This window comes from Meles meles, chromosome 6 (genome assembly GCF_922984935.1).
Source record: "Meles meles chromosome 6, mMelMel3.1 paternal haplotype, whole genome shotgun sequence".
Taxonomy (NCBI): Eukaryota; Metazoa; Chordata; class Mammalia; order Carnivora; family Mustelidae; genus Meles; species Meles meles.
Window position 1 is genome coordinate 142,171,038 of NC_060071.1, and position 23,002 is coordinate 142,194,039.

The 23,002-nt window shown below is 42.1% G+C and overlaps 1 protein-coding gene across 4 annotated transcripts in view; it reads right to left on the reverse strand.

Moving 5' to 3' along the window:
• The window catches only part of DICER1 (dicer 1, ribonuclease III), a 73,030-nt gene that overhangs the window by 44,476 nt on the left and 5,552 nt on the right, over window positions 1-23,002 (reverse strand). For 2 of the 4 annotated variants that reach the window (XM_046007666.1, XM_046007664.1), the window contains exons 2-4: window positions 5,683-5,746; window positions 4,714-4,814; window positions 761-948 (exon numbers count right to left, since the gene is read on the reverse strand). In XM_046007666.1, coding sequence (XP_045863622.1) covers window positions 761-874 — 114 coding nt within the window. In that variant the 5' untranslated portion in view covers window positions 875-948; window positions 4,714-4,814; window positions 5,683-5,746. Of the gene's footprint in view, window positions 1-760; window positions 949-4,713; window positions 4,815-5,682; window positions 5,747-7,362; window positions 7,623-23,002 lie in introns of all 4 variants that reach the window. The other 2 variants (XM_046007665.1, XM_046007667.1) reach the window with 2 other exon arrangements.

Genomic DNA, 23,002 nt, shown 5'->3' on the forward strand with positions numbered 1-23,002 from the left:
TTTAATCCAGGAAATGTCACTGTTTTCTACAATCTCCCTCTGATGAATCTGCCAAGAAACAGACCTTCTGTATCTGTACGTAAGAATCATCACAGGCCCGTGACTGTGGGGTGCCTGCGTGGCTCAGTGGGCTAAAGCCTCTGCCTTCGGCTCAGGTCATGATCTCAGGGTCCTGGAGTCGAGTCCCGCATCGGGCTCTCTGCTCAGCAGGGAGTCTGCTTCCTCCTCTCTCTCTGCCTGCCTCTCTGCCTACTTGTGATTTCTCTCTCTGTCAAATAAATAAATAAAAGCTTTAAAAAAGAAAATGCCTGTGACTCTGCAGCTGTGTCGAGTAAACATGCGTGGAAGGACATTCACAATTTAAAAATTATTTTTTCGGGGGGACAGAAAACTTCTCAAGAAGAATCTGAATGACTGAGTTTACAGTAACCGGGGTCCCGCCAGCTCATGGTTGTTCAAACCAATGTCAATTCCTACGCAGCTCGTGAGGACAGACACACCCAAGTGCGTATTAAGGAGCGGGGAGGTTTTCAGAGGGAAAAAAAAATAAGGATGTTCACAAATAAAACTATCAAATCAATTACCCGGCAGCTGTTAGAAAAGAAAAGGACTATTAAGAACAAAAGTATCTGGAATGAGAAAATTAATCAGAAGAGGAGAGCTTGAAAAGGTAAAAGGGTTTTACATAAGTCGTGTCAACGATATGCTAATTTATTCCATTTTAGTGAAAATGCTCCAGTATTAGTGTTCTCATTAGTACCTGATATTTTCTTGGCGTGTAAATGTTATCATGAATTGCTTCTTGTTGCCATGGCAGTCCAAAGAAAGGACCCATTGGTGAGGAGGCAGGGGTCATGAGCTGCAGGCCTGCCATGCTGAGGGGCTGCAAAGCAGGGCTTTTCACTCATCCAGTGCTTCTTTCATTGCCTTCTGCTCTAGCACAGCTTACTACAAAAGGGAAAAAGAAGACCATTACACCACCATGCAGGGTTAAGAACAAAAGAAAGCACAGAGACAAGAGAAACATCAGCATATCATTCCTATGGACCCTTTCACACTTTTCCTATAATTGTTTTCGTTTTTTCTTGATCTAAGAGGATCATTTTAAAAAGTCAAGTGTTCCACACTCTCCAACCCGGCAATTCTACATCTAGAAACTTATCTGAAAGAACTAGGCGACTACACAAAGGCAAAAATACACAAGTATATATTGCTGCATTATTCCTCAAAAGCAAGAAACACCTTTCGAACGCATGAACAAAAACGCGAGCTGTGTAAATTATGGTACAGTTACACAACGGAATCCTTTGAACCCACGAAGAAAATCCATGTCTATATTTAGTGAAGAGAACTATGCCTTTTCTCATACAGCTTTAAAGACAATATGAACATGATGCCTTTTTAAACATATACGTACATACAAAGCACAGTCGATAGGCACTTAAATACATTTCAAACATTCTTTGTCAATTCTTTGATGCCATTATTGATAAACTTGTGAGATAATGGATGGAGGGCACTTATCACTGCCCGCTGTGCCTGCACATAAGAAAGATTCAAAAGCCTGCCAACATTTTATCGTTTTATCAATAGCCCATAAACACACAAGGTCTTTTTCTCGATTGACAGCCTATCACAATGGCACAACTGACCAACTCTTTAAATATGTACCTTTAAAATTACACATGTCCTAGATAAATTAAAGCCAGTGCACCATTCTGTGAGTTTTTCATGGTACGTAAGCACTTTTCTGTGTTTCACGCACGCTTTCCCAACAAGAAATTTGATTCTGTAAAATGACAGACTAAACAGGAGTCTTCTTAAAACTCCTAACCTGCACATAGAGGGTTAAGGTCTCAAACCTCACCATGAAAGTCCATCAGCTTTCTTACTGCCAGCAGAATTTACTTGCCCCTCAAGGAAGTTTTCACCCTCATCCTGCTTCGGAGTGCTCATTATTACCATCTGCGAAACCGGAAAGAAAGAAGCCCACTCTGTTCCTTGATACGAACCTCTGACTCTCCTGACACATGAAATGCACAACGTGACAGAGTGCATTTCAGCAGAGTGACGAGCTCTCCCACCTGATCTAACAAGGACTCTCGAGTGTAGTCTCTTCCAGGCACAGGCACGATACCACGTCTGATTCCAGGGATTAGCTCTGCTGACAACTCGGCACCCAGCTAACAGCAGCGCGATCCCAAGCCCAGTAGCAGGGGGCACAGGGCTGCGACGGCCCGGGACCTCCACGGGGCAGGTGCCACCGGACCAGACAGCACAACCGTCCTCGTCACCCTTCTCAGAGGCAGACGGCAAGCCAAGGATTCCGGAGTCCACTCTGACAACTACCATTCTCCCGGGGACACAACATGCTCTTTCTCTACTCAACCAAAGCCCAAGAGCCATCTTTTGACCCCACACTTGGCCTTCACTTAGCTCAACTCCTCAGGCCCACTGGTCGCGCCCGCCAGCTCATGGTTGTTCAAACCAATGTCAATTCCTACGCGGCTCGTGAGGACAGACACACCCAAGTGGGTATTAAGGAGCAGTGAGGTTCATCAGGTTCATCAGTCAAGCTTTTTACTCCACATGGCTGCACAGAACCCGAAGTTAAACCCACCACACCTGCCCTCCGGAGACGCAGCAGGTCATTCTGGAGGCCCACAGCCAACACGGCGGGCACTTCCCACCTGACCTCCATCCTGGTGATACCTCTCCACATCTTCGTTGCGACAGGCTGCCCACTGTCTGGAATGATTTATGCTCAAGCCTGACCCGCTCACTTTTCGTCCAAGCCAAATGCTAATCCAAGACCATCTAAAACATGGCAAAAGGTGTCAGGAATAAGGCTAAATCCCGGCAGCTGGCGAGAATAAAATAGGAAGAAGGCAGCAATGCAAATCCCCAAATCCCTCTTCCTCCACCTCCAAACACCACACACAGCCAGGAACCCGCAGCACCCCTCCTCCCGCCACTGTCCCCGCCGTCACCACTTCTTCTCACAGGGTAACAGCGGTGATAATAACTAATTACTCCAGAGAGGCAGTCTAAGAAAGACTATTTAAAAAATAGTCCATTTTTTTTTAAAGAGAATCTGTAGACTTCAAAAAGGAGTAAAATATAAAGAAAAACTACAGAAATCCTCCAAATTAAAGAAGACTACAAAGAGGCACCACGGCTAAATGCAGTGAGCGATCTCTGAGGTCCTGTACTACAGGACGCCATCAAGGGCGTCACAAAGCCCCTGATGAAACTGTTCAGGTCAGCGAAGCCGATAACTGCACTATGGCTGTTTAAGAAAGTATCCTTATTCCTAAGAAATACACCCCAAAGCACCTCGAGGTAAAGCGCCATGAGAGGTATGCAACTCACTCTCAGATGGGTCAGAAAAAGAAACCGCACACACACAGAGAAGTGTGCAAAGCAAATGGGGAGAGCACATGTTCTTTGTCCTATGCTTACTCTTGTCACTTGGCCCGCACGTTTGAAGTTATTTCCAAATAAAGACTTTTTAAAAGCCAATAAACAAAAATGACCGGCTGGACTGGGATTTCCTTGCATACAGGAGCTGTAGGTCTCATGGGGATGACTTGGGTCATCCCCACTGTATCCAACCAAACCCAGAACATGGCAAACAAGCAGGGCAACTTTGTAGAATGGAAAGTGTCATAAAAACCTTCCAATCAGAGGGCGGGGAGGGGGACTGGGTCAGCTGAGCAGCTGCCTTCGGCTCAGGTCATGATCTCAGGGTCCTGGGATCGAGCCCCATGTCCGGCTCCCTGCTCAGCAGGGTAGCCTGCTTCTCTCTCTGCCTCTCCCCCTGCTCATTCTCTCTCTCAAATAAATAAGATCTTGGGGGGAAAAAAGCTTCCAAGAGCTTCTGTCTGCCTTTCAGATTTTATCATCTTGCACATACATGCACAGAGACACACGAGTACACGCCTTATCCTTCACCGGCACACGTGCTACCTGCGCATCTCATTGTCTACAGCTCTTCAATCTCCTGCTACAACATGCTGTACGTGTGTTTACGTAAGTATCTGATGAACTCAACAAGAGATTCATGAGTGTCACCCAACAACTGTGAACTGGTCACAGTTCAAAAGCCAGTTCTCTATGTTTTGGAAAGCTATGCCCTCCCCAACTAGAGGGCGGGGCGGGGGGGGGGGGTGATGGGCAGGAGAGGACCTGCACGGAGGTGGAGGACAGCGACTGAACCCTCAGTGACCTTCTCCATAATGTCATAACCGCTAAGTTAATCCTCATTCGTTTCATATATAGTGGCTGGCCCCAGAGACACACTTCCTATTTAGAAAACACAAATCCATGATGAAAAAATTGAGAAGGTTATCCAATAATGTGAAAACAGAAAAATGTACAATTTTGCCAATTTTTATTTTCTTTGACATGTTTAAATAGATTTTTTTTTCCTTAACTCAGTCTTAATGAGAAGTTCTGAATCCCCGCTGGTCAGCCGAAGTCCTGCAGTCTCGCAGATGAACTCACTATCGGGTGGGCGGCTTTCACAGAGCCAAGAGACAACTCCTCCCGACTGTTTTTCAATCACAGATTTTAACTTTCTGGCCAATCTACATTCGTGAGATCGGTGAGGCTGTTTCATCATTTCCATGTATTATTCACTCAGAAATTACGGAGCAAAACACATGAATAAACACTCTTCCTCCTTCCGCATATGATAAATCACAGATTTACCGTGTTAATGTTTGAGATCTCTGTGTTGCTGTTGTCTGAACTGCACTTTGACATTGTGATTGCGGTTTATTGGAAAATCACAGCATGCCCAAGCTTCTGCTCTAAAAATAAATGCAAAAATAGCCAAATGTAAGATTCCTGCGCTTAAACAAGAATACAAACACATCTTACAAGATAGCCCTATTGGCATGAGGAGTTAAATAAAAGACCATTATTTTGTATTAAATTTTACACAAAAGACATTTGGGTTGTTGCTCTCTAAAACACAGAACGAGGGGACGCCTAATTCCCAGAGATCTGGGGGAGAGAAAAAGCTGGAGGCAAGTCCAAGAAAAGATTTCCAAATGGATATGGGGAAATCTAAAGATAGTGCCGGGGACAATGGGGGAAAAAAGAAGACAAGCATGTGTTACTTCCTAAATTCACACATACGAAAGAAATAAAGATCACCAGGAGAGGCACTCCGCAGAGAAATCCCAATCACTCGATACACGGACGCAACTGGTCAGTTATTTCAGTGTCTCAAGATGGAATTAAAAATGCCACGGTGGAACCCACACCACGGCCTCTTTTACATGTAGAATGCATTCGCGAATAAAAGAATGCAGAACACACCTCAACAATACTGTTATAAATGCATACAAATGTAGTGTGGTTCTCCTCAGGGACTACAGTTCAGAGAGAAGGGAAGCGTGAAGCCCTGAGCCAGAAAGCTTAACTGAGTCACCAGGTGCTGATCCGGTCAGCTGTGACCCCCACTTGGGCTTGTGCTCAACACCCTGGACAGTTTCGCTACCAGCAGCTCGGGGAGAGCAGCCGTCACACGCGTGTCCGTCTCGTCTAGTCCGCGCGAGGACGTGGACATGCTCTGGTTACACTTTCTCGCTTCAGAGACAAGTTTGATTTGCTAGAAGGTTAACAAAGCAGAATGGGGAAACCTTAGCACTATTTTAGTATGTACATATTTACCTCAAAATGCTGATTCTAAGTTCTTTCAGTTTCCAAGTCTGTATTAATTCATACCCTAGGTAACCTAAAAGCAATCAGAGAGAGTATTTTAGAACATAGAACTCATTTTAAAAACCAACTTTAAGAATATTCCTATTTGACAAAATTTTCACATTTAACTTATCAGAATAGGATTCCCGATAACTCATTTTTCTACTGAAAGTGTCAAGAAAACAGTACATGCCTCAAAGAGCTGCCTTTAAAATTCGTATTTATGTTCTAATACAAATGAAAATGTTTGAAAGTTGTTTGCACAATCCTGTGAGATATAAGGGAGAATTCTTGGAAGTACACTACATTTCCCCCCAGTAAAGTCCAGCTTCCCTGAACCCTGTGTAAGTCAGTACCATGTTCCACGGGAACAGATCTTCCCTCTTCTGGTCAGTCTGCCTTTCTGAAGTTCCCTCCAGACTTGGAGGCTTAATTCCACTCTACGCTGCCACCTAGGCAGATGCAAACTCAAGACACCAACAAGGCCTGATGTGTCCTGCCCTACACTGTTCTAATCCACGTTCCTGTCTTTTCTAGAAATACCATAACTAAAATAAGAACACTGATATTCCTTTAATCGTCAATGCAATTCCACGACTACAAAAGTACTGCTTGAGTTATCCAAATTATTTCCCCAGACCACTCTGTACAGAGATACATCAGAAAGTTAACACACCAAGTACAAGGACAACTTATTTCATGTGCTCATGAAACAGAACCAATAGGCCAAGTTCTGTCATTTTAACTGATGATCCTAACTTAGATTACAGACATGCAAACTCCTGTCTGATAAGCCCCTTTAAGATGACTGAAAAAGACGTGCCACATCCCAGACACTCAGCCAAGTTTTAGTACAAACCAACAGACTTCACCCACATTAGCATCTAAATCCGGTATGCGGCTGTAGCCCTTCAGACAAAGGCTTGTAACAACAGACAGCTTAACCCTGCTTAATCTTAAATCTAAAAGCATCCAGAGCTTCTTGGTACACATTTCCAAAACTGGCAACAAAACTCCCAACTTAGTCGTTTTATTACAACGTGTCACAGATGCTGATACTGTTAACTTTACAAGTATCGCTGTCCAGGTTTCCTTCCTACTCTCATGAAGCCCAAGCAGGACTACCATAAAGTCCCGTGTTGTGAACCACACACCCACACACACCCACACACACCCACACACACACACACACACACCCAGTAACACCATGACATTAAAACAATGTCGAAAGTACTTCTGTAAGCTTACAAATAAAAGTAAGAAATGTTTGAAAAGCCTTTAGAGGTCCTAGTAACAAATATGCTATGGAGATCTAGGGCATTATTTTAACCAACCAACCCTAAAGTCACGAAGGGAATCCTTAGCTATACATACAAACAGGTTAATATAATTACTGGCATAAAGGCAAATTAAAAATAAGAGACTTGATTCTCCCAGGCAATAATAAAGGGAAAAGCCTCCTTCCCCCTTCCTTTTGTTCACAATTTCTCAATCTTCTCCAAATATAAGTGCCTCTTGCCCGTGTCACATCTCAGGAACGTCTCCCTAAGGACCTGAAAGCCATCCCTGAAACAGAATCATCGAGAAAGACAATACCCCAATCTGCCAGTTTCCTAGGAAGAGATGGGCCTAATTTGTCACTTGACTCACCTCCAGTCATAAAGATGCGAGGAAATGAGCAATTCTGCCTTGAAAAACGTGGGTGTCAAGTGTCTAACCAATTAGCTATACAAAAGAGTGGGTTTCTGTCTGTCTTCCGAGTCTCCTCGGTGGGCAGCTTGTGATGCACATCGCACTCTGGTTTAGCGCTTACCCAGTAACAGGACTGCTTTCTTCCCTCTACCTCTGCGCATAGGTTTTCTGGGGTAGGGAGGATATTCTGTTTTTAATTCTATTTCCTCAAGACTGGCCTTAAAAAAAAAAAAAAAAAAAAGGACATAAAATATATCCTCAAATAAAATCCATGCCAAATAACAAATTTCCGTTTCTTGGAATTTGAATATTGGAGAAATCTTAGAATATGCTGCCCAGCTACAGGAGGGAGACGAGCTTTTAAAACGAAGATGGAGCTACGTGTGCAAACACTTAACTACATTAAAAAGGAATCTGCACACAGAAAGGATCCAAGTTGTTTAAAAATCACTCCCACCAGCCTTCCTTTTCTAAACTGAAAGTTGGAGCAGGAGGAATCTCAGCTGTTTTTACCTTCCGAAGCCGAGGTGATGTCCTCATCCCTTAGGACTCTGTCATACAGTCACCCCTCACAGAGGCCCGCCATGGATGAGGGGCACAGAGCAAGACCACCGGGGATCTGGAAAGCAAACCTTTTTTTTTTTTTTTTTTTTAAAGTATCTTTCATTTTAAAATCATCTGAAAGCAGGCAAGGGGTCCAGTGTCAAGACAAGGGCTAATCAAGCCCTTATCAAGCTTATCTCCTTGCCTGTTAAATAACCCCCCGGCGATCAAGAGAACTCAGTAAGATCATGTATGTCTTGCTTGGTAGAAAGACGTTCCCCCAACACAGAAAAAGTTCAATGTATGGTACTATCTACAAAACCACATTCCCACCTCTATCTAGAACCTTTGTTTTCAGGCAATTCCTAAGACTTTAAGAAACTTCTTAGAGAAAATCTAAAATACCCTAATAATCCTAAGATTTGGCATAGGAAACACATTATCATATACATTTAAAGTATACAAGATTTTATACAGTATTTTTAACCAGATGAACCTGAAAACCACAAACCACGAACTACCTAGTCATCATGAATTTACAGTAGCATGAAAATCAAACATTTAAGTCACAAAATTCAGTAAACAGTGTGAAATAAAATTAAATAGCTTTGTGTCCCCTCGTTCTCTTTAAAAGCAAAAAGCAAAGCACACTATACGCTACTTCTGTCTGGCTCCACAAACATCACTGAAAACACGACTTCACTTAGCCGTTTCTTACACAATGAAATGCTACACAACGGGCAAGAAATCATCATCAAATGGTTAAAGTCTGAGAATATAAAAATACCCCAAAAGATAGGAAATAACAAAATACCCATGGTATATAAAATAAAGTATTTCAAGGATTTCTCAACTACCATTTGGTAAATATAGATTATGAAAGACTAAGGTGGAACAAAAGATCGAAAGACCAAAGAGAAAAGGGGTAATAATTTCAAAAATATAAGCACCGGCATCTTCAGAAAATGAAATACACAGTTCAAGAGAAATACTTCCATGTTTACTTTTGATTGTTAGGTAGGGGCCAAGGATAGGCCGCCCCCATGATGGGCCACTTCGGCACAGAGATTCTTTTGAGCTGAAGGCAAGGAGGCCCGGTGGGCTCAAAAGAAACTTCTGCCCTTCCATTAAGCACATAAAAGAATCTAAATCAAGGGTCTTTCCCGGAATAAGAGCTATTAGCAGAGATCAACCCATCTGTAAGGCAGAGCAAACATCTAATTACCAAACATCTGCTCTTCTCCTTATGGCCCCTTGAAGTGCTTTCCTCTCCTCTGCAGTCCCAGACCCTTTGCCCTTCCCCTTAGTTCTGGATGACCTACAGACCTCTCGCCATGCCCGCCCATCTTTGGAATGTCCACGACTGCATGGTTTCCCTGTACGTACGCTATTACATTTGATTTTCTCCTGTTAATCTCTTTTAGCCAGTTTGAGCCTCAGCCCAGTGACAGGACCTGGAAGAGGACAGGAATTCCTGCTCCCGGACAGTTTTATCTCTCACTAATTTACAATTCTTGCACATTAATCTATCTTAAAATAGTAATATACACACATACACAAAAACCCTCATACAGAAACGCTCTCATCATTACCATCTATAAACAGCAAAAAATGCCCCATGTCTAACACCAAATGAGGGGATGGTGTGGTGGACTGTGGTTCATTTTACATGATACAATTCAACTGAGCCATTAAAAATGATGACAGCTTATAATGAACAAAAATGGTTACGGTATGGCATACAACGAAAAAAAAAAGTAGAGCATTTTTATTTACAGGAAGACCATGATTAAATCAAGTTAAAAACTAAAGAAGAAAAGGAGGAATGGAGAGAAGATTCAGCCCAAAATTGAGGATGGGAGTGGATTACTGCCGTGAGCGATTTCCTTCTTCTTAAAACTCTTCTGCATTCTAAAATTTCCTACAATTTGAACAATTTATTACATTTAGAATTGGAAAACAAGCTTTCCTACTGAGGATAACTTGTAGGATGACAACAGTTTAGATAGAAGTGATTCTGGGGGCACCTGGCTGGCTCAGCTGATGGGCCACACGACTCTCGATCTCAGGGTTGTGAGTCTGAGCCCCATGTTGGGTGTAGAGATGACTTAAATAAATCAATCTAAAGAGCAATGATTTCATTTTAGATTAAAAACAAACCAAACAACAAAGAAAACAACAAGCAAAAAAAGCATTTTTTAAAACTCCCTTAAGCCATCAGATTAGTTAAAACTTACCCCAGTTTCTATGACTTAAACCACGAATTCATTAGCCTTCTTTTCTTGTACTACTCTGTAAACCAAATAAATTTCTGGGTTTCTGTAAATCTGTAACAAACATATTATGTTTATACTTCAATGTCATCATGCCTAAAATTAGATTTATCCAAAACTGAAACTGAATACAGGTCAAACAGCATTTTAACAAGTATCACCCATCAAAATCTGTATAAAAAGTATCTCTAGGCTGCCAGCCAATGGCCCACGTACTTGGAATACTTCCTAAAAAGACAACATTCCAACGTACCAAAATGGCACCCAGAACCACCCCTCCCCTTCAAGTTACCTACAATGGCATTTACCCTTCAGTTTTGTTTCAAGAGAGGCAAACGCTTAATACACCACCAACTTTCAAGGTCAGTTTTAAGGTTAGTGTCTGATTCCACGTTTCTGTACTTTACTCCATAAAAACACTGCTATGCTAGAAATGTACTCAATTCATGACCACCTTCTAGCCTATCTTTTATACGCCCTGTAAGAACATCCATGAAGGAAAAAAGGCCATAATTTTCTACATTAAGCTGTTCTAACACAATATAATGCATGTATATTTTAATACCAAAGAGAGGTTGGTCGTGAGACAGAATGAGTCTGAGAGACTGCGGGACACGTTGAGTCTGGAAAGCAAACACATTAAAAGTTCCAGGCAAGGGGTAAAGCAGCACACTACAGGAATGTGCAAGGTCCCCAACCACTCACGTTGTCTGCTTTTCCTAGAGCGCTGTGACAAGTATACCCCAACCTTCAAACAAGCCTCTGTTTCTGGGCCCCCATCTGCCACTTACCCCCTCCCCCAAGAACCTAAAAACCTCTATTATTTGATTCCCCTCTCATGCAGCACACAGGGGCCATCTGTACCACCCAGACCAGGACTCATCTGTATCTTCTGTCCCATATTAGATACTATTATTACTGCCATTTCCCCTGAAACTGTAAGATTTTTCAAAGGAAAGATCTCATATTTGACTTACACAGAATTGCAGGAAAGCTGGAAAGACCCACAAATATGGATATTTAATTCTACGTTCAGTATAAACCTTATTGATCTACCCTTAAAATCCTATGTTTACTTTTTGTAGGTCAAATACAAAATTCAATTTAGATATTTCTTACTTTTAAAGGACTTGAAACAACCCAAATTATTTTAACAAGTTTAAGACCCCCTCAGTGCCCCTTCTCCAACAAACAGAAGTTCAGAGCCGATCTGAAACCAGCAAAGCTAGAGTGGCCTCGAACGCACCATAATTCTGACAGCGTCCCAGCGACACCCATCCCTCCAGTCTCATCCCTCCCAGAACTCCCAAAGTCTGCAAAATCGTCTTCCACATTAATGGAGTCTGACCTGATACAAACCATGAACATATTCCAGCAACAATGCACGGTTCTAAAGTTAACAACATAACTGGGAAAACCCAAAGACTCATTTTAGAAACAGTGTTTTATTAGGTTTAAAATCCAGATTAAAAATTCTATTCAATGTCAACTAATAAATGTAGGAGGAACAACAGAAAAATCACCATCTTTAACCATCATGTTAGTAATTGAGGCAAGAGTCATTAACGGGCGCTAAGGCTACTGGGTGAAGTTTCCAGAAGAATATTTACATCACTTCACAGCACCTCGGCACAGATTCCCCGCAGATCCTCACGAACACGGGTATAGTCACTCTGGGGAAAACCTGACCGACACCACCCTCCACCAAAGTGACCTCATCAGTACTGGGACAGCCTGACCTGTATCTCCTAAGTGTGATGAGCTGAAAAGGATGTACCATTTTTGTGCAGTTTTCTTGCCGAAAGTGAGAACCCGGAATCTAATCATGAGTTAGCATCAAAACCGAATCTGAGATGCGTTTTACAAAACTGGCTTGCACTCCTCAAAAACGTCAGCTGACATAAAAGCTGAAAGCTGCCCAGCGATTCCAGATTCCGAGAGTGAACACACATGACAGCTAAACACAATGCACATTCCTGGACTGAATCCTGTGTCAGAGAAGGAGCGCCGCTGCGAAGGACATGACCGGGCTGAAGGGTGAGCAGAACAGGCCACTTGAAAACATGTCGCCTTGCCATAAGGGTTATTCTGAGCTGAAGGCAACAGAGAAAGAGCAGATACAGGAAAAATTCTCTGCCCTTTCCCTTTTTGCCTAAAAGCGGGACACAAATGTTGCTTTTGTGAGTGTCCCTTCTCCCCACTCCAGTACCAGGAAGAGGAGATGACAATTACCACTAAAGACACCCCTGACTTGCACCTGCACAAACCCTGTTCCGAACCCCTACTGTCTTCGGTCATCTACTCACCTTCCCACAATTTACTATCCCTAAAAGCCCAAACGCCCCCCATTCCTTTGGCTTGTCACTTAACCACAATACACGGCCCTTTATTAAAATGGTATATAAGCTCTCGAGTCCAGCCACTTCCTTGGGTTTCCACTCCTTCGGGTGAATCTCCAGTGTGCACACAAGATAAATCTTTTTTCTCTTGTTCATCTGTCCGTTGCTGATTTAATTCACAGGCTCCACCCACGAAGAGCACAGAGGAAAACCTTTTTCCCTCCCCCTACAGGGACACTGGTACAATTTAACTATCATCAATGAATGCTAAATGCTCTGAATTCAGTAATTCTACTGTGGTCATGTGAGAGAATGCTCTTGTTCTTAGAAAACAGACCTTGAAAATATTCAGTAGTGAAGAGCATAATGCCGGCTACTTATTCTAAAAAAGTTCAGAAAAATAACAACTATATATGGGGGGTGGGGGGCAGAGAGAGAGAACACACAAGTGTGGAAAGTATTAACTATTGGTAAATGTAGGTATCGATATGGGAATCTTCATACTATTCTTACAACTCATAAGCTTGTATTATTTTAAATATTTTTGTAATATTTTTTGTAATATTTTGTAATATTGTAATATTTTAAAACAATATTAAAAATGAAACTCTACTACAAACTGATAATAATGTTTGACTATCAGAACACAGAAAAACGGAAATTGTCCAGCTGTATTTCTGGGTAGTCTAAGGAGTAACATTTAAGGTGATTTTCCTTATTTAAAAGAACTTTAAGTCCTGCCCCTTAAAATCATCCATTCATTCAACAAATACTTAATGAGCAAGACACACGTACTGCAAACCTGTCTTCTGGAGAAGATGAGGCCCGGACTGGAGGTCAGTTCTGAAGGAGCAGCAGTACCAGCCCCATCAGAGAGGAGACAGTAACAGGGCACCACGGGGGTGAGGGCATGTGGAGAAGCACTACAAGGACACAGGCGAGTCAAGCTGCAGAAATGACAAGCAGTGTGCCAAGGCACTGTTCCCACACGAGTGTGGCAAAACGGTGCAACAGGTTAAGACAAGGCAGGGCCACATCGTAAAGGACGTTAACACACAGCTCCACAAGGCTCCGATTCTCATCCTGGGGAATTCAAGCGAGACTGGGGCCCCTGCTTCTCTGTTCTCAGCATACACCAAGGGCTCTCCCCCAGTTCATCTCAGCCGAGAACAAATCTCCAGAGGCAGGAACAGTACAAGACAAGACAAGAGACTCCTGAAGTTCCCTCTTCGCTGGAAGACATTCCTTTTCCCGGTTATAATCATGGAGTATACTGGAACTGCCCATCTGCACACTGAAAGTCCCCTGTCCCAGGCACTGTCCACTGACTTATCCCAACCCTGGAGGAACCAGAAGGGTTGGTCACCCCATTTCCAGCTACAATTCTCTATCCTTGGGGGCCGATTGCATATTTCCACTTGGAGACAGATCCACACTTAGCTACCAAGGGAACTTGCGGCTGTTCCCAAAACTAAACTAATCTAATAAGAAAGATGAAGATTCACTACTGCTAAATATAATTTCCAAAAATACATCCATTACAGGAATTAGAGAGAGGTTTCAAAAAAGAGAAGCAGCGTCAGAATAAACACAGCCTCCTAAGGTAACCACCCTTGTTTCGCTCAATTATGTCACAATTAAACCCAGGACACATGCGTTACAGAAAGAATCCAGACGAGAGAGGAAAAAGAAGCGGGCTCCAAAGTTGGAGCGGTGACAGAATCCTTCGGTGAGCTACAAGATCTTGGGCAAATGACCTTGTCTGCCTTCCCACATAAGCCCCATTTCTACCCTAGGACCCACAGAGATGTTGGCCTCTGGCTCCTCTTCCTCCCCTACACAATCCACAACATACACATTGAGTTCATTAGTTAAGTCAAATCTGCAGATCACTAAGAAGACAGGTCTGCTGTTGGCTGTGAGAGAACTTTGCGTACTGGAGGCAGGGGGACGGGGGACACCGCAAGGGCCCCGCTGGAGAACACTGCGCTGGAGCACAGTGAAGGGCGTGAGACGTCACTGACACATGTGGGGATCCCAAAGGATGGGAAAGGAGCAGGAACAACTACAACTGGAGGTTCATGTCTCCCAGAGTATTTATACTCCTTTAAAAAAAGAGAGAAAGAAAAAGAAAACACGGGAAAGAATCCATAGTAGACCAAAGGCCCAAACTGGCAGCCACCATACCCTGCAAAGCCGGGGTGCTGTTAACATCCTACGCTGTCTGAACACGAGCAAAGCCTAGGACATGCAATACGTTTCAGAATCTTCCACATCCGCTTACACCTTACTGCATGGGTAAAGTCTGGCACGTGTAAGGGACCGATATCGTAAGTAAACTGTCAGAACTGCGAGGGACAATGTGATACACAGTATGAACACTAGAGGCAGAAGTAAATATTTGTCATTTGCCAGACCCAAGCTCTTGCCCAGGATTACCAACAAGCACAAGTCCCAAAAAAAAAAGAAAGAGATTAAGAACAGAAGAATACTAACAGAGCTCAAAGCAGTGCGCAACTAGGTTTGAGGAAAACATGAATCAAACCAGTATAGCAAGACGGCTCAAAACCTTCACTGGACTCCCCCAGCACTCAGGCTAGAATCCCAAATCCGTACTACGTATGGCCCTGCATCTATCTCTAACTGGACCTTGCGTAACTCTGCCACCTCCCAACAGCCGTGAGGACCTCTCAGCACCTCCACCAACGCCTTCCTACCCCAGAGCCTTTGCACATGCTATCCCCCAGCTAACTGCCCCTCAACCTGTAGGTCTCAGAGCCACTTTTTCAGAAAGTCAACAGTTTCAGTGAAAAGACAGTAAATCTGTACATCCAGAACCAACTGGGGTGCCAGGCACACACGGGATGTTTTTTAATAAATGAATGAGTGCTGATAATTCTCACCAATACTAAGCAAAACTCAGACAGAGGTTACTTGAACACTGACTGCCCCCCTCCGAAAGAATTATTAAGATACTATTATTTCATACTTTAATCACCGTTTTTATGTTTATTATCCCTTAGAAACAATCCTACAAGGAACAACCAAGAACATGTTAAATTATAATTCACTAGTCTAATGAATCCAAAATGAATGCAAGTCTTTAGAAAACAATAAATCCAAAATTAATCCAAAATGGAGCAAAGTTAAAAATTTAGCTCCAAGGGGCACCTGGGTGGCTCAATCAGTTAAGTGTCCAACTCTTGATTTCAGCTCAAGTCATTTTCTCAGAGTTGTGAGACTGAGCCCCGTGTAGGGCTCTGTGCTATGTACAGAGACTGCTTAAGATTCTCTCTCTCTCTCCCTCCCCCTCTGCCCCTCCCCCTTCTCTCTAATTAAAAAAAAAAAAAAAAAAGCTCCAAATCTAATTACAGATTTCACATAGCAAAAGCCTTTGAAAATAATTTGTTTTCAGGGAACTAACTTTGTCCATATAAATCACACTAGAATAAAAAACCTAATTTGAGCAGCATTAACCACTGTTAATTCTCCCACAAACCACAATGAAGAATATTCTTTATATCAAATCAGTTAACAATCTCTAAAAAAAAAAGTTGCAGTTTTCCAAATGGAGCCAAGTTTTACCTGGTTATTTCTATTTTTAGTATCAATTACTTCTTAGTAGCTACTCAAGATAGTATTTTAGAAGTGGGCAAATTCCTTGAAAAACATAACCTATCAAAATTAACATCTGGGGGCGCCTGCGTGGCTCAGTGGGTTAAGCCTCTGCCTTTAGCTCAGGTCATGATCTCAGGGTCCTGGGATCAAGCCCCACATCAGGCTCTCTGCTCATCAGGGAGCCTGCTTCCCCTCCTCTCTCTGCCTGCTGCTCTGCCTACTTGTGATCTCTCTCCCTCTGTCAAATAAATAAATAAAATCTTTTAAAAAAAATTAAAAAAATTAAAAAAAAAATTAACATCTGAAGAAAAAGAACATTTGAAAAGACCTATAGGTTTTAAAGAAAACAGATAATTAAAAACTCCCAAGCCCAGGGCGCCTGGGTGGCTCAGTGGGTTAAGCCGCTGCCTTCGGCTCAGGTCATGATCTCAGGGTCCTGGGATCGAGTCCCGCATCGGGCTCTCTGCTCGGCAGCGAGCCTGCTTCCCTCTCTCTCTCTCTCTGCCTGCCTCTCTGTCTGCTTGTGATCTCTCTCTGTCAAATAAATAAATAAAATCTTAAAAAAAAGAAAAAAACCTCCCAAGCCCAGATGGCTGCACTAGAGTGAATTCTTCTAAACATTTAAAGAAAGAACTACAATCTTAAAAACAAACCCTTCAGTAAGACTGAAATGAGAGGGAATACTTTCCACCTCTTTCCAGGAGACCAGCATAAACTTGACACCCAAAGTCAACAAGGACACTACAGTAAAGGAAAATTATAGACCTATCTCTCAAACTAGAAATGCAAAAATACTAATCAAAATATGAGCAAATAATCCAGGAATATGCAGAAAGGAGAATGCATTAAGACCCATCTTGCTTTATCACAGCAATGCAAGGATGGCTTAACAGGCAAAAGTCAACTGACTTTCACCAATACTCATTATAAAGCATCAATACTTAAGACAGGGTGGGTAATGACACAAGAAAAGACAATGCAACAGAACACACTATGGAAACAGACCCACACATAGAAGGTTATTTAATTAGTGACAAAAACAATACTGCACTGTGGTACAGAAAAAGATGATCTTTTCAAGTAACAACCAGGATAACTATGTATCCAGATGGAAAAACCAAGTCTTGACTCATTCCTCAAGTCACGCACAAAAATCAATGCCAGTTGGATTGCAAATCTAAAGGTGTAAACTAAAACAATGAAGTGTTTAGAAAACAACCTAAGAAGTGTGCCTGGGTGGCTCAGGGTTAAGCATCTGCCTCCGGCTCAGGTCATGATCCCAGAGTCCCAGGATCTAGCCCTGCATCCCCACCTCAGGCTCCCCGCAGAGACAGGAGTCTGCTTCTCCCTCCGCCCCTCCCCCTGCTCATGTGCGCGCGCACACGCATGCTCTCTCCCTCTCTCTCCTATTCGCTCTCTCAAATAAATAAAGTCTTTAAAAAAAAAAAAAAAAGGAAACAAGATAATACCTCCATGTCCTTGAAGTGAGCAAAATTTCTTAGAGAAGACATTAAAAGCACTCATCATAAGGGGGGAAAAAATGGACAAACTGGACTAGATTAAAATTAAAAATGTCTGTTGGTTACATGACCTGATTACGAAAGTGAAAAGGCAAGCCAGGGTAGAAGATACACGAACAATTTCTACAGATCGATAAGGAACAAACAAGTAAAGAACAATGGACAGAGGACTTCACCGCACAGGATATCCAATGGTGAGTAATCTTCATATGCAGTTAGAAGGATGCAAATTAAACCACAAAGAGCCACTACCACACCCATCAAAATGGCCGAAATGAAGAGGACACAATACCAAGTGTGAGAAATGATGTGGAGCTGCGAGAACTTTCCTACAGAGCTGGGAGAACGGTCAAGGAGACGTGTATGCTCTGGATATGCACATACCCTATAACCCAGATATTCCATTCTACGTGTACACACGACGGAAATACACATATATTCACCAAAATACATGAACAAAAACTACAATATCCGTAACAGCCCAAACCAAAAACAAGCCGTATGTCCACCCACAATGCAACAGACAAGGAAAGACTGACATATTCATGTAACAGAACTCTACGGACCCCCAGATGATGCAACGGAATGAACCTGACCCACCTAAGATGTTCAGGAAAGAAACCCAACACGAAACCATACAGCTTCCAATACACAGAGTTAAAAATAAGGAAAAGTCAGTATGGTGTTTTTGGCCAGGGGTTAGTGGGGCGAACTTGCCTGGAAACACTTTGTATATCCTTGTGACTTATGTACTTTCTGGTTTATCAGCTGAAACTGATGCCACTTAAAGTTTATTTTGAAAGAGAAGTAAGCGATCCTTAATACAATATGTAAAACTTCCTCATTTGCCATGGTGCACATGTGAGACGGCAGGGAGAAGATTTACCTTCACTGAGCACTCAAATTCTATTATCTCAGTTCATCCTCAAAACAACCCTGAAATAAGGGTCATTTCCGTTTTACAGGGATTTGAAAACACTTACCCAGGGCCATTTGCCCCAATAAATGGGAGAGATGGAATTCTACTTAAATTCTGACTCCAAACTTATTTCTGTAATATACAATTACCCTCTGGGGTATTTACACTAAATCTATTTACACTGATTTGCCCGTCAAAATAAGCTCCTTCTGGATATGTTCCTTTTGATCTCGCGACAGGGGTAAAAAAGAGTAAATGCAATTTAACATTAACAGCAGCAAACTAAAATTTTAATTTTAGCTCAATCTGCACACACACACATAAGTAAATATTCCTTTGATTTTAAAGCCTGTGGCAACCCAAATCAGCTCTGCCCACGGACATTTCCCTGGCCTTTCTAGTCTAAGAACATAGATGCTCAATAAATACATAGTACCTGACTATACATCTCACCATTTTTTCCTAGTATCTCTATTCCATTCACCTGATGACTAAACGTGATGCACTACTGGCTACAAATACTACGTAACGACTTCCTTAGTGAAACGGAAAGTACTACCTTAAAAGAGATTACAATCATAGAGGGGGTTCAGACACAGTGAAATAAACTAGATAATATTTCAGAAACTACAACCTGCTGTGTAATTTTGTCTTCACTCAACTCAGACGACACAAGGAAGCATCTCACCTGAGCATGTGCCGCAGATACACAGCTGATACAGATTTCATACACATATGTGTATGGATTGTGTGCGCATGCACGCATGTAGGTGTGCGCACACAGGCGCGTGCTTTAAAAAGGCTTTAAGCAAATTATTTGTTTCCCTATTCTCGGCCAAAGTACAGACCCAACTCAGGTTTAAAAAAAACAAAAACAAAAACAAAAAAACAACTTCCCAGAATTCTCCCACTGTTTAGCAATACAAAAGCTACGTGTTTACACAGACCGAGTAAAACCAATATCCTCCTTCAGAACTGCATCATAAGTCAGTGGAGATCTTCTACAAACACATCCCAAAAGGACAGCGCTATTTGGCAATACCTTATTTCACATAATTGAAGAAGGGCTGGAAACTAAAGGCCGTATATTGGAAAAGCCAAAAAGAATGATTCCTTTGAAGCTACTAATTGCATTTAGACAAGAAATTACAGCTGGCCTGAATTCCTGTTCAATTTACAAACGGCATTCAAATGCCTAATTTAGGTTGTTTTATTACTTGTTCCCATATTTTTATCAACAAAATCCTGCCTTTTCCTTAAAACACCCAAAATTATGTTTGGTCTAAGATTAATAAAGAGTTTATTAGATGCAGGAGGGACATATAAAGATTTAGAAGTCAGGGAGTTCTCCTCTTTAATACTTAGCTATACAAGACTGAGAAAAGTAATCTCAGCACAGTGTTATGTACAAAAGAAAAGCCTTTTTAAAATTAAAATAGCAGGGTGTCTATTAGACACTTTCCCCCTCATTCACAGGACCAGAGGCCTCTTGATGGGTTACCTGCTTGTCACCACACTGATCAGAGAGAAGTCTTTAAACAGTCTGTTGGATTTTCCCTCACTGACAGGCATTCACCAAGCTGCACTAGGAACAGAGACAGAAAATGAAAAAAAGACTCCACTGTCTCTGATTCTGCCCTCCGTTCAAGGCAAAACCTGGCTCTCTCTACTTTTCAAGATGATTTCCAAGGGGTTTTCATCTTATGTTCCCCCTGCTCAGAAGAGCTCACAAGGCCATGGTCTCCTTTCTCACGGTCACTGTGCACAAACCTTAATGGGCAAAAAAATGCAGCCTCTCTATTCCACACCTCAGTTTAGTAAAGAATCTCAGCTTCAAACAGAGAGGTCTGAGAACGAGTGCTTCAAAGACGACTGACTCTAAGATATTTAGGGACCTGTAAATGTTCTCAATGTTACTGGAGAGAAAATTAAAGCTAAGTCTGGAAAGGCCGAGGTGGCCTGCCCTTAGCCTGCAGCTAGTTATTTAGAAGTAAAGCCCATCTAGAGCAGAGGCTCCTTAACCATACAGTAGTCGGCACTGTTCGTCCCACTCCGTCCATCAGGTGGAACTTGGGCCTTATCACCCAGGATAGTGTCACTAGTCCTCAGAAACCTATTACTTCTCTTTATATGCGTAGACATAGCCTAATCAAGCATCTACAGCTAGGATTCAGGAAAGGTCCCTGCACCTCCTATAATTTAATGTAAAATTATGAGCATGTATATTTTTCTGGGAATAAGATTTACATCTTTCAACAAATCAGCAGTCTGCAAGGAGTAAGAACCACTGGCCCACACCAAGGACGGGAGACAGATACACAGAAAGTTCGTGTCGGTTTGAAATATAGATAAAGGACGATGTATTTATTCATGCCTAATAGAAGAATAATGGGTATTTAGGGAGAGCTAGCAATATTAAGGCACTATCACACTTGACATCATATTGCAGAGACCCAAGTGAGACAGCTGAACCATTAGACACAATGTAGACCATTTTCAGTATAGAACTTTGCCTATGAAATAACTTCTCTCCAGCCCTCCTCTCTTTCACTTTCCATTATAAATGTATTGGACATCCATCCCTACCACAATAATTCTGGGGGGGGATCATAACATAACCACATTAGGAACATAAATAAGATGTTCTCGATGCAGATAAAGGAAAAATAATATCCGCTAAATGTTATCAGAGTAATTATGTGCCAGAAGTGGGATGCGAGTTTAAGAAACTCATTTTTTTTCCTCACAACCTCAAACAGGTAGTCTTATGATCGGTTTACCAATGAGGAGGCGGACACTTGGCAAGGTTGCTACACATGGGGGAGTCAGCATCAGAACCCTGGTCTCTCTGACATCAGACATTTGCTCTATAAAGCTCTGATAAAATATTAATATTTAATTTTGCAACGTGGAAAAAGCTTAAAATACCACCGATCAGAGCTCCTTCCAAGCGACAGCTGTGCAGCAGGCTGTGTAAGAGAAGGAGAGAAGGAGACCCCTTCAAACCTTTGGGGTCATCATGTTAATTTTGCCTTCCTGGGCTGTTACCAGTAGGAAGACAAAAATTCTGGAATCTCAAAGTATCAGACATGTCTACTGCCTTTCTTTCCCCTTCAAATATGTTACTGCTCTAACTTCTTAGAGAACCTTTCTAACATTTCAAAGATCAATTTTTAAATTGAGATCCTGCTTTCCTTATTTGAGCTCTGTAAATACATTATTTCTAAAATTCTGAACTGGTTTGCCGACATTTTCTAATTCCCAGAAGACTTTCCAAACCTGTTTTTTAAATCACTGCTTTAGTGTATACACTGAGTTGTCAACTAAAACAGAACTACCACGACAACTACCAGAGTGAGGTTGCTTCAACACTGAGGAAGCTTTCTATACCAGCAGAACTTCCAATTTTTATAGCACTTTTCTTTTTATTTAAAGATTTTACTTATTTACTTGAGAGAGACAGAGAGCATGAGTGGGCAGAGGGATAGAGAGGGAACAAACTCTCCACCAAGCAGGGAGCCCGATGCAGGACTCAAACCCAGAACCCTGGGATCATGACCTGAGCTGAAGGCAGACGCTTAACCAACTGAGCCACCCAGGCGCCCCAGCACTCCTCTTCTATGAAATTCTTAACACTTCTCTCAGTCCACAATGCTTCTATGCACCTAGTCATATGGACCTCACAAATGGAGGAGAATTGAGAATCAGACAGCATGACTGGTCCAAAATCAGAAGGGTAATGATCTTTTTAAAAGCCTTAATATACATGCAATATTATTCTCCATAAATCTACCTCAGCTTCTAAAATTAAAAAAAATTAAATATAAACTAATCTATTCATTCCACAAATCTGAGCACCTTCTGCTATGCCCGGCACTATTCTATCCCTACTCTCATAAACCCTTACGCAGCCAAGACACTGAATATCACCAAGAACCTCCAAAATGAAAACACGAGGGCCGACGGGTCGTTACTTTACGTCTTCTTTCTAGTAACAGTCCTGCTGACATCCTCAGGCGGTGCTTTCTCGAGGCACCTTCTCAGTCACTTATTTAAAATGTAAAGCAACTTTGTATTTTAAGAGTATCAACAATTCATTGACAATTTCCGATAAACAGGAAAGTCACTTTGTACTTGGGTTTATTTTAACAAAGGCCTTTTTACAGGACTGAAAATTTCAATTTCATCAGCTAGGCTTCTCTACCGCTTCTCTCTTTGTATTCACTCACGGAGTATATACCACCCCATAAGAAAGACGACCAAGAGAATCCTGACCGCCTACACTGTGCAGAAAAGAGTTCATTTGCGAATGGATTGTTACTCAGCATCTGTCAAAAGCCTGAATGAGACAATTGATATTTCAGGGACATCAGCCTAAAGATAAAT